Raw genomic sequence first — 11,184 nt, 5'->3', positions numbered from 1 at the left:
GGGCCAAATCTTAAAACAAACGCACCCTTCTCAGAGCGTGTTGGGCTGGGGCGGAGTTTGTGATGTGTCTTTTTTGCCGGGAATATTTGGGCCGCGTACGATTCCGTTTCACTGCCTCCTAAAACGGATGGCCACGTCCAAAACATTTTTCTCTTTATTGCAGTTTTTTTCTCAGTTAAAAACAAATCTGCTCATTAAGATGCTATTCTATACAAATGCATTTGAATTTTGGCCAACTGTGCAATAATTACAGCAGCTTGCTGCTGTCCAGTAGATATTGAGGTATTTTACAGTATAAGTAAAATCCTTTATTTAAACAGTCTGGAATAAACTACTATCCACATTTTAACCTTAAAATACCTAACTAATAAGTATTTTAATAACAAGGTGATGCACGCACAGAACATGTAGATCATTCTTCTTCGGGTGTAAATCTCAGAAATGTGCTAAACGTGGCTGGTTATTATCACATTTTTATTTTGGTATGAAATGCTGCTATAATTCACTCCGTATTTGTTATTTTGCATGTATGTGATCAAAAATGATAGTAGTCTGGTTGAAAAAGACACATACACATCAGTATTGACAATAGGAGACCAAATACCAACACTTCAAATTTAATAATCATTATTTATGACATGTTCACTCATTCATCAAATATAACATAGCCCCTTTCAAACCTTGCATTTTAATACAAGTAACAAAACAAAAATAATAATATATATACAGTATCAAAACAACAGTAAAACTCCTTTTTCTTAAAATAAAACAAAAGAATCAAATGAAACAAATTAAATATATTTGCAAAGTCTTAGTGCATCAAATAAATAAATATCATAAATGACTTTTCACTCATCGGTATCAAAGTGGTTTTAAAAAACGTGTATCTGTGGGAGTGATTCTCAGTTATAAATGTTGATGTTCTTGTACAGTAATCCGAAATTCATTTCCCATGAAAACAAGCTTACAATAAGAAGCCTTTTTGCTCGTTGACGTAGAAATGATTTGAGTGGGTCTTTTTATGGGAGATTTCTTGTGACATATAATTATTTTCACAATTATTAAAAAGGAAAACATTCATCTGTAGACATTCAAATAAAAGCAATCTTTACAACAATTTTTCCAGGCAGGTTAAGGCTTATTTTAAGGGTGTGGGAATGTAATCCATAAAGAAAGATTTAGTAAATGTATGTCAGGAGCTTCTATTCAAGGCAGAAATGTTTCATTTACATTGACAGAAATATTATACTATTTAAATTAACTATTGTATGAATCCTTTAATCATTTCAGATATGTTCCCAAAGTGAAGCATTTCCAATATTCTCGCACTATAGCCTATCAATTGAGAGTTCCTGCTTTTCTTTGCCTTATATGAATGTACTGTAAACTCGTGTTTTTATCATTTGAATTGACCAAGACAGCTGACGTTTTCACATGTATCTTTTTACCCTTTCATAGACTAAATGCTTATCTACTAATTGATAACCAGTTAATTAATTAGATTAGTGTTTTGTTTTTTTCACATTCAATGTTGTCTTTGTCAGGTAATGGGAACTTTAATAAAACTTCTTTAGACAAATTCTCAGTTTTGAAGCCATTACAGTTAAAGGAGTGTTGTTATGTACCATGATGAAGTTAGAGTTAGTTTTCACTTGATATTGAATTTGTTCACTAGGTATTAGAAGAAAGACAGCTGTAAGATTGTAAAAAAAAAAGTGTTTAGAAATAGAGGGACAACAGAGATAAATGGACATTTTTAGACACCAATTCTCAATTGTTCCTAATTAAAATGTATATGGGAAAGCTTGATGTCAGGAGTGATCCAAACAGAGGCCGGTTCCCACATCTTTATAGTATTTAAAGAAAAACAAGGCTTCAAAATAAAATCCCCAGCAGCACGATTGACGTTTCCCTAGAGGAGAAACAATGATGCGTAAAGTTGTTGCTTCAAAAGAAAAAAAGCCGTCCAAAATGAGGAGTGTCAAAAACAAGATTATTTTTGAAAGGCTTCATAAGAAAAGCCATCCTCCCAGGGCGCAGCTTCCAAAGTAAGGCGCTCCAGAGGAGGAATAGTAAAGAGATGTTTAGTTGGTGTTGTTTGTTTCACATGGCAGGAGCAAGGTTTCTACATCCCATCTCAGAATCTCAGTCATGTGACATGTTGTGGCTGTTTTTGCATATGAGGTTGTACCAGACACACTTTCTGCATGTGTCCAAAGGTTCTGTCTGAGCGTGGCTCTGAAAGGCTTTCATCCTCTGCAGCTTGTTTGTTCCCTTTGAGGATAGAAGAGACCCCGAGCCGTTTCTCCCTTCCTGGAGGCTGCCAGCCAGGTGGTGATGTGTTTGTGAATGTGTGTATAGTTGTGTGTGTGTGTGTGTGTTTTATTTAAGGACCAAGGTAGCCTCAGAGCCATCTTTCCTCTTCAGATACAGTCCATAGCAGAGATGGTGTTCCCTCCTCAAGAAGGCGTAGAAATAATCTGACACCAGCAGAATCTGAGAATAAAAACAATATTTACAAATCCGCAGCATGTTTAGGAATGAACTAAATCATGAATAATTAAACAATGAAAAAACTAAATCAGATATAAGTCTCCCAACATCAGTATAAGGAGTATTATTTCAATGAAAAATCAAATATACACCAGTCATTTATAGTAATAATAGAAGAACAAGGACAAGAAGAAAACCAGTTACAACATCTACATACATCTGTATTCTTCATGGAGCAGCCCACAGGTAGCAGCTCAGCACAAAGGCATGAGAACAAGCTAGCCTGGCTACACCTTAAGGTTACAAAGCCACCTTGCAACAAGCATCCCTAAAGCTCAAACGATTAACATTTTATAACTTGTTTGTTTAAAAGCAACAACTTGCTGTTTGAGTGCCCCCCCCCCCCTACCTGCGCCACGTTGAACAGCAGTGTGATGGCGTAGTAGAAGTTGGAGTTGGCGCTGCCGGCATAGATCCAGAGGTGCCAGAGAACCGGGAACAGAGCGGAGCAGGTGAGCAGCACGCAGCACACCAGGAAGATGTTCCTCAGGACTGGACAGGAGCACAAACCACCACAGCTATGGGTTTCACTCCAATCTTCACCTTATTTTAAGTCTCATTTCAATGCAAAGATGTGTTATTTGGCATATATTATTTCATTGAAGTGAAGAACTGAAAGCAGTGGTTTGTTTATTGAAACATAAAAGTTACATAAATATTCTCTCCTTAAAATCCAATTAAAGGTGGGGTAAGTAATTTTGGAGAAACCAGCTCGAGTGTGTTAGAATTTGAAAATACACAGCTGGAAAAAATCTGCCACTTCCTTACAGAGCCCCTCCTCCAACCCCTTTGTCAAAGCACTTCAGATATTCATTGCCATCGGGATGTTAAGAGCATTCCATGGAATATAACAAAAAGTGCACCTCGAGCCGGTTTCTCAAACTTACCTACCCCACCTTTAATCATCGTGATAAATAAATTGTGATCTCAATATTGATTAAAACTATTGAGTATCGGATTAGAACCAGGGCCAGAAAAACTGTATCCAGATATTTCTAGTTTCTAGTTAAGTGTTAGCATGTTATCTTTAATCTAATAAAGGTGAAAAGCAGGCGGTGAACAGAAGTGAGCACTAACTGAAGAAGTAATGTATGCATTTACTCACATCTGTGCAGGTGACTCCACACAGGCAGGAAGGCCATGTAGAGAGCGATGTCTCCCACAGTGGGGTAGGACTTAAAGATGGAGATCACAGCCAACTGCATGAAGATGAGAAACACTGGATGCTCCCTGTAACCAAGACACACATTTGAGAGGATTTAAGTTAAAGATACAAATTGAAAAAGACAAACTGCAGCGTTTTATTCACTTGTAAAGGACGGAGGACTTACTTGAGTTTGATGGACAGAGGGATGGTGTAGAAGAAGACATTGATCTGGAAGACGCAGAGGAAGAAGAGGCGGAAGTGTTCAAACATCTCGGCGAAGAAATACCAGAAGAGGCCGATGTTGGGGGTCAGGTCCGGAACCGAGAGGCTGGAGGGAGGGGGAACACATGGTCGGATAATACAAAAATCTGCGTACAAGACTTGTGATGCCTGCTATGTACTAAGAGGGACATTTAACAGTCAAATAATCAACTTTCTTTTCTCAGAAGAAGTAACGGAGCTCAAATAAATGTCATTCTCAGACTCTCTTCAGTCTGTGCATCATATAAACAATTGTATGTCTTGTTAATGTTAATAACGACTCACATGAAGCCGTAGACGGACGGCAGGAAGTCCCAGGAGCCGAGCAGGAAGAAGGAGAGGCAGACGATGACGAAGAGGCTGCCCAGGTACATGAAGGCGTACTGAACGATGAACCACCAGAAGCTGGCACGCCTGAAGTTCACCGGGATGTACTGACGCTGGAGGAGATGCACAAACATAGAAATGTTCGTTATAAAAGGCCTTCATTTAGAAGTTTGCATTAATTTGTATTTATTTATATAGGAAAAAAGGGCAAAGACATGATGAGAAGGGAAAGAATGGGGAGGGACTGGGGATTTCTTTTGTATGTGTATAGCACTATTCAAAAACATGATTTCAAAGTTCTTCCCAACAGCAAAATTAAATTAATACAATGAGGATAAAATAAAAGCATTCAAAAAATAACATTAACTAAAATACATTATTCAAAAGGATATACAAAGAATAAAACAATATAATTCATTATTAGACATGCACAGGAGGAATGCTATTCTATTAAGCAAGAGAGCCTAAACTAAGTCCAAGATCAAACAGATTAAAACTAGACATGCAGTCAACAGACCTGCATCAGATAGAGCAGCGCTGAGGCGCACAGAGTGAGAGGATAGATGGACTGGTACGTGGCCAAGGACAGAAATATAGCACTCAGCAACACATTTCCTGTAAAACAAACAGAAAGACACTCAGCATCCTGTCTCATTTTTCCATTTACTTTTCAAGGCTTTATTGATATTTGCACATTAGCTACAGTGTAGATAAGCAATGAAAAACTTAGGCTCCTCCAACAGTGCAACATATATATAGGACATAGCACAAATAAAATAGTGCAAGTAAATACAAATAAAATAATTGTTAAAGCAGTTCAAATGATCTGTTTATAAATAAAGAAATTACTAAAATAAAATATGGTGATAGCTCCAGTATTGAAATAGCCTTTTTAAAATTATTATTTCTTTTTAATAAGATTTTATTTAAATGTTTTAAGTAAAAAAGGTTGCTGCCTACTCAGGTAGAAATGTTCGTTCTTGATCAAAGATTATACTTTTATTTTTGTATTCTATGTATGTTGATATTTTGTTAATTTTTGAAAAATATAAAATTCATTTATTAACCTGTTAAGCCCTGAGCCTGTTTTTCAGGTCTCAGGCTCGAAAATGACATTCCCAGAACAAATGACCATATCTTCCCTTCTAAAAGGGTTAAATTAATAATCTTTTTTCTCAAAGTAATGATAAACCTGTGAGTTGGATGCAGAAAAGTCAGAATCAATATACCGGTAGATGTTTTTTATTTTAAAGAAAATTCAGATTGAACATGGTAAAAAAACTGTAAATTATAGTATCCGTCCAAAAAATATGTTGTACTTATAGTGAAAACCACCCTTGAATGATGGGTTAGTAGACTAAAAGCTTTAGGGATCCAAAGTACAACATCTAATAAGTACCCTGTATCAAGATTGATGCAAAACAAGTGACATTTGACCTTTTTAGAGAGGTTTAGCAACAAAAAAACAGTTCTGGGGTCATTTGCGTGGATTTTCCATATCTCTGGCCCCCCTTGGTCGATTTTGATGATTGACATCTCTTTCTAACCGTCAGAGCCAATGGAATTGAGGGAAAGTTCCCCATACACACACAGGTTACCAAATAAGGAGTGAGAGTGACCCGTAGGAAAACAGTTAGCTGCGCTAACCTCTGGTGGCTACCATTAGCAGCTAATTTTTCTTCTCCTATTTTTGCATAAAAATTAAATTATGGATTATCAAGAATTTTTCAAAGTGACAGACACATTGGATTAACCTATGGATTAACCTTCAGCTGCGTTTTTTCTCGTTTTAATGCCATTGAACACGACTGTTGATCAGAATAACAGCTAAGGTCAGCATATCTATGTGTTTTGCTACCTAAAGCTACTCGTGTGTTGTCTGTATTTGCTTCCCCTGTCACGAGTTCTGATCGCTCAGTGATGATCCTTATATTTCTATAATCTGTGGACTCTCAGGATGTTATCTAAGCTTGTTTGTGCAGATCCAATAAGTATATCGATCAGTGTAGCTAGAGTTCTGTGCCAACGGCCTTAAAATTGTTTCGCTCTTAGCTAATTCAGAGGCTCTGCGCTAGCTTTGTGGGTTTAAAAAAAAAAAAAAGATCAGTTAGCTGAGTTTCTTCCCGTTACATGGATATAAAATATTCATAGTTTATTGAATATTAAGATGCCCTTAGACGCTTCTTCCTGCAGATGACGCGTTTTTTTTAGAAGAGGTTTTAAATTATTTTCTTTAGGTACTAATGATTGTACTAAACTCTTCAAGCTATTTCTTAGAGACTTTTTAAATGTTTGTGTCCCATCTGATGCCATTAATTATTTACCTTTGACTGTGGAGAGGATGAAGAGGGAGAGGACGGCGTTGTTCAGGCCGCAGGTCGACTTGGCCACGCAGGACAGGATGGTGAACGGGTTCAACAGGTAACTATGAGAAGAGACAACACAATCAAAAGAGAAACAGGGAGAGGATAAAACGACATGAGCACTGTTCTGATACTAATATGTGGACGAAGAAACTTTGGGGGAATATTGTTGCATTTCCTTCATGACTCTTGAGGTTGCCATCATCCCCAAATCGAATTGTTTTCTACAGTCTTAACAAAACCCATTTTTTTGGAATCTCTTAAAAAAAAGTTGAAATCACACCATAATCATTTTGGATTGGATTGGATTGGATATACTTTATTAATCCCCGTGGGGAAATTGTTTCTCTGCATTTGACCCATGCTAGTGTTAGGAGCAGTGTGCTGCCATTTTGAACAGCGCCCGGGGAGCAGTGTGGGGAACGGTGTCTTGCTCAGGGACACCTCGGTAGCACTTGGCCGGGACTTGAACTGGTGACCAGTTGCCAAGCCAAGTCACTATCGACTTCGCCACCACCGCCCAATATTTAATATGTTTTTCCCCGATGTTGACAATTATGAATAAAAAAAGATCAATACTTCCAGTATCGTGAATCATATTGTACTATCTGTTTGAAAGAGCTAGCTGTTTGACATAAAACTTGAATTAAAAGAGTCGAACCTATGGTCAGAACCAATCGGCTTTAAAAGGAAAAGGCGTTTATTGGCATCTAGATGACGGACTGAAAGGTAGGAGATAACTGTAGCCGGTTTAATATTTGAATTTTGCTTCATCATCCTTTTAAACATCACATGTGCATTAGTATTCTTCTTAATAGTATATAAAGTTCTGGAGAAATCTCAACTATACATGTATGGCAGACATTCCATTCCACTGACTGTTGCATTCCAACACAGAGACATGTTGTCAGTAGCTTATAAAATACAATTTAAATGTTTTAAGTTATACCTATAAATAGTAAACAGATAAACTAATAATGCTGCAGTGGTCTCTTATTTTCTTCCAGAGCTGAACATGGTTGGCTCCCTCAGCTAATGGGCATCCTTTAAATAAATACAATTTACCAATGACTTGGACTCTCTGGTATCTGACATATCTGGTGTTTGCTGCTTCGGTAGATGTTTAGTTTGTTAGTTGGTGTGTGGTACTTACAACATAGCGACCTTCAGAGGGATGTAGAACATTTCTTTGGGGCTTCTGATGAGCTCCAGACAGTCGAGGGGATAGCGATCGGCCTCCAAGGCATATTTCTGCTTTCTGAACTGAAACAGCGCATTAAATATGTTAAAGAAAATACCCCTTAAACACCAAACAACATACTGTATATCAAAGTTTCAGTACGATCGATTCATAAATAACAAGCCATGTAGCAGAGAAACAAGATGATATTTGTAACATATCTGTGTTAGTTATTAGCAGGGCTGACAATGTTGTTGAAATCAATAATGACACATTGGTCAGGGACTGAAGATGGATATAAGCTAATAGCTAAATCTGACACAAATCCTCTCTTCTCTTTTTGAGATTCATGTATTTTCATGCATGGTCCTTGTTTAATAAATACATAATAACAATAACATTCAGAAGATAAAATCAGTTTTGACAAACCATACTATTTTTATTTAATTTCACATTAATTCTGTATGTATTTTTGAAGACATTTCCATTTTCTTACCACTTGCTTGTTGTACTCCTTCACTGTCAGGTAGAGAGCCACAGCGGTGATCACATCTGCCAACTGCAGAGACAGAAAGACAGAATGATCAGCTGTGCGTCTGGAATATAAAACACTCTGCACTCCGAGAGCAAATATCTTCGCCAAGGCCAATGGTGCATTCATGTACTTCCTGGATTGTCCCGTTAACTCTTTTTTTTTTATTATGATGTGTTCATGAGCTCTAAGTCTTAAAGTGGAAATAACGTAGACGCTGCTAAGACAATGTGCTTACGTTCATTGCTCAAAAAAACTAAACAATTCATATCTTTGTTGTGTCGACTTTAGGGACAATTTGGATACATTTGCCGACTCAAGAACTCATTTTACAAGTTATTCCAACACAACATGAAAGCAGCAAAAATGCCTCATCTCACAATGTTAATATTAATGAAACTTAAATAGTATCGGCCCTGTTTTACAGATATCCAAAAAACAAATGGGTTTTTTCTTTGCCTGTGCAAAAGATTCCACAAAGTTTCATGGAAATTGAGCAAGGCATTTCTCTGTAATCCTGCACAGACAGACAAAATGGACTCAAAACATAACCTCCTTCATGGCGAAGGGAGAATTACCCATGTTTTTCCTTTTCAAATGATTTGAGGCAGAAAGAGCAGTTTAAGTTAAAATATCATCCTGACTGCTAAAAAAGAAATCACACAAACAAAAAAGCGAAAGAGATAGAAATAGAGGAGAGTTCATTGGTATTCATACTGAGTCCGAAATATACATTATATGACATGTTACTTATTAGGCCCTTTTATCCAAAGCGACTTACATACTCAATACTGTGGGCAATCCCCACAGGAGCAATTTGGGGTGAACGACATGATGACTGCAGTGGGGTTTGAACCTGTGCTCCCCTGATCCGACCCACTGGGCCACACGCCTCCTTCCTAGACCTTGGTTTTTCAACCCATAAAGCTACAGAGAAAAAAATAGATTATTTGTTTTTCACTCACCATAAATGTTATCTCTGCATAGTCCACCAAAAAGTGAAAGAGGTAAATGATGAGTGGGGTCTGAAGAGAAAAGAAAATGACAGTTAGGACAGAGCACAGGCTAGGGTGGACATTTTCACTATTTTCATACATTTTGAAGAGCATACAATTAAACAAGTAAACCAATTTATAAGCATACGTGTGCATCTCTCACCTCATGGAAAACATCTCCAGAGTACGGCGAGACTCCCAAGTCAAGCAGAGCCAAACCTTCAACAACTGCAAACAAACACAACAGAGAAATAAAGCACACCAAAAGACACTTTCCTCATACGGTCTCTTCTCTCTGATAGATTCTGCTGCACAGCCCTTCTACAGTGATGCAACATCCTGTTACAGAGGCCTAATCAACTATTCATGAAGTGACCACCACAGCTGTACAGGCCAAAACGCTAGATATGTATAGATATACGTATATCTGCATTTAAACGTAAAAAAACAGAACAGATGCCAAAATATTTAAGCTTCACATCAAGACAGTCCACATTCCCAGGCTGCATGTTTGTTGATCTGATTATCTTTATCAGATCCATAATGAAGGTTTCTTTAGTGCATATTTCCTTTGTGAAATATTGCTAAAGTACTGCTGTTCCTTTACTAACAAGATGCCAAATAATGTATGCATGCATTCATTTCAAGTAGATAGGACTGATGCTCTCTTCCTAATCTTTAAAAACAATGCACCGATAAACCACAAATAAGAAATCTGTTACTATAGCTACAATGAGAATGAGGCCTTTAATAATTTGGAGCCCTGATTTTCAATTAGATGTTTGTATATTCTATTGCTTTTAATGAACCTGCTCTTGCTTTTTGTAGCCTGTCTGTTTTACACTCGATTGCTTGGTGGTATCGCACTTGTTTAGTATGCACTTTGAACTAAATGTATGCAAGGTGCTATGAATAAAGCACTTTTGTTATTTAAAATATAAATGTTGCATGTAATATCTTATTACAAACTGGGTGCTTCTGGCAGCTTTCATGAATGCACATTGCACACACAGCATAATCTACAGTAGTTTCTTAAGATCTATATCACAGACAGACAGTATGAAGCCTTTCAAAATGCAAATATTCGAGTGAAGTATACTTTAAAATGAGGATGGTTTTCCATCTCTCGCTGTTTACTGCACCAAGATCTTTGAACCAGTGTATATAATGAAGAATGTCCATTAAAAAGTGGAAGATCACAACGTAGCTCTTATATTCCCCTAACGTCTAAGAGGGGTATCTGAATATGAACGGGAGATACTGGTTCTTGGAAGCTAAACCGGTTACTGGCTTCACTCAATCACCAGCTAGCAGCGCCGAGGAGAGGAGGCTACCGGAGCGGGGTCTCAGCGCGAGAATTACACCCCAAAATGGCGCTAAAGCCCGCTTACCTCTCTTCCAGGCTGTCAGCGGAGACACCACCTCCACTCTTTCCGAAATTAGGTCCGCTAAACTGGATCTGTACAGGGCTGCACGGATAGTAACAGCTACAATCAAAAGTAGTGTCAGAGGAGCCGCCATCTTGACAAGGAAGGAAACCCACTCCGCCCTGCGAGGTGCACGATGGGAAATGAAGTATTTTAGTTTGAAAGAAAAATGAACGGAACTACATTATAAAAATAAAGACTGATAGTAAACATATATAAGTATACACATAATAAGCATCATACATCATATTAACAATTACAAATAATGATACAGTATTCTTAATGGATGACTTTTTCTACATTTGAAACCTTCTCGTAATTAAATAATCACAAAATTAATATGTACCTGTAACCTCTGCAGTCGAAGAGCTAGAGCTTGTTACGGCAGGCTTTACAAAG

At 37.5% G+C, this 11,184-nt stretch overlaps 1 protein-coding gene across 1 annotated transcript; it reads right to left on the bottom strand.

Moving 5' to 3' along the window:
- Positions 1 to 463: 463 nt before the first annotated feature.
- Positions 464 to 10,896, bottom strand: pigu (phosphatidylinositol glycan anchor biosynthesis, class U). The gene is made up of 12 exons (XM_034083892.2): positions 10,750 to 10,896; positions 9,522 to 9,586; positions 9,329 to 9,388; positions 8,328 to 8,390; positions 7,805 to 7,914; positions 6,613 to 6,713; positions 4,806 to 4,903; positions 4,247 to 4,401; positions 3,885 to 4,028; positions 3,659 to 3,783; positions 2,903 to 3,045; positions 464 to 2,496 (listed from the first exon to the last, which is right to left on the bottom strand). Exons 1-12 carry the CDS (start codon positions 10,877 to 10,879, stop codon positions 2,383 to 2,385), a joined length of 1,308 nt encoding a protein of 435 aa, XP_033939783.1. The 5' UTR covers positions 10,880 to 10,896; the 3' UTR covers positions 464 to 2,382.
- Between the last annotated feature and the right edge of the window lie 288 nt (positions 10,897 to 11,184).

This window comes from Pseudochaenichthys georgianus, chromosome 5 (genome assembly GCF_902827115.2).
Source record: "Pseudochaenichthys georgianus chromosome 5, fPseGeo1.2, whole genome shotgun sequence".
Taxonomy (NCBI): domain Eukaryota; kingdom Metazoa; phylum Chordata; class Actinopteri; order Perciformes; family Channichthyidae; genus Pseudochaenichthys; species Pseudochaenichthys georgianus.
Note: the sequence above shows the minus strand (reverse complement) of the source record. Positions and strands in the feature narration are given on the sequence as shown.

What these genes read in the sequence shown, in the direction of transcription:
- pigu (XM_034083892.2), bottom strand. Translation starts at nt 10,879, where the DNA reads ATGGCGGCTCCTCTGACACTACTTTTGATTGTAGCTGTTACTATCCGT. An exon ending in CCTCTGAAGGTCGCTATGTT is followed by an intron (nt 6,714 to 7,804) that starts GTAAGTACCACA and finishes CTCTTCTCATAG; the next exon opens with TTACCTGTTGAACCCGTTCA. An exon ending in CATCCTCTCCACAGTCAAAG is followed by an intron (nt 4,904 to 6,612) that starts GTAAATAATTAA and finishes TTTGTTTTACAG; the next exon opens with GAAATGTGTTGCTGAGTGCT.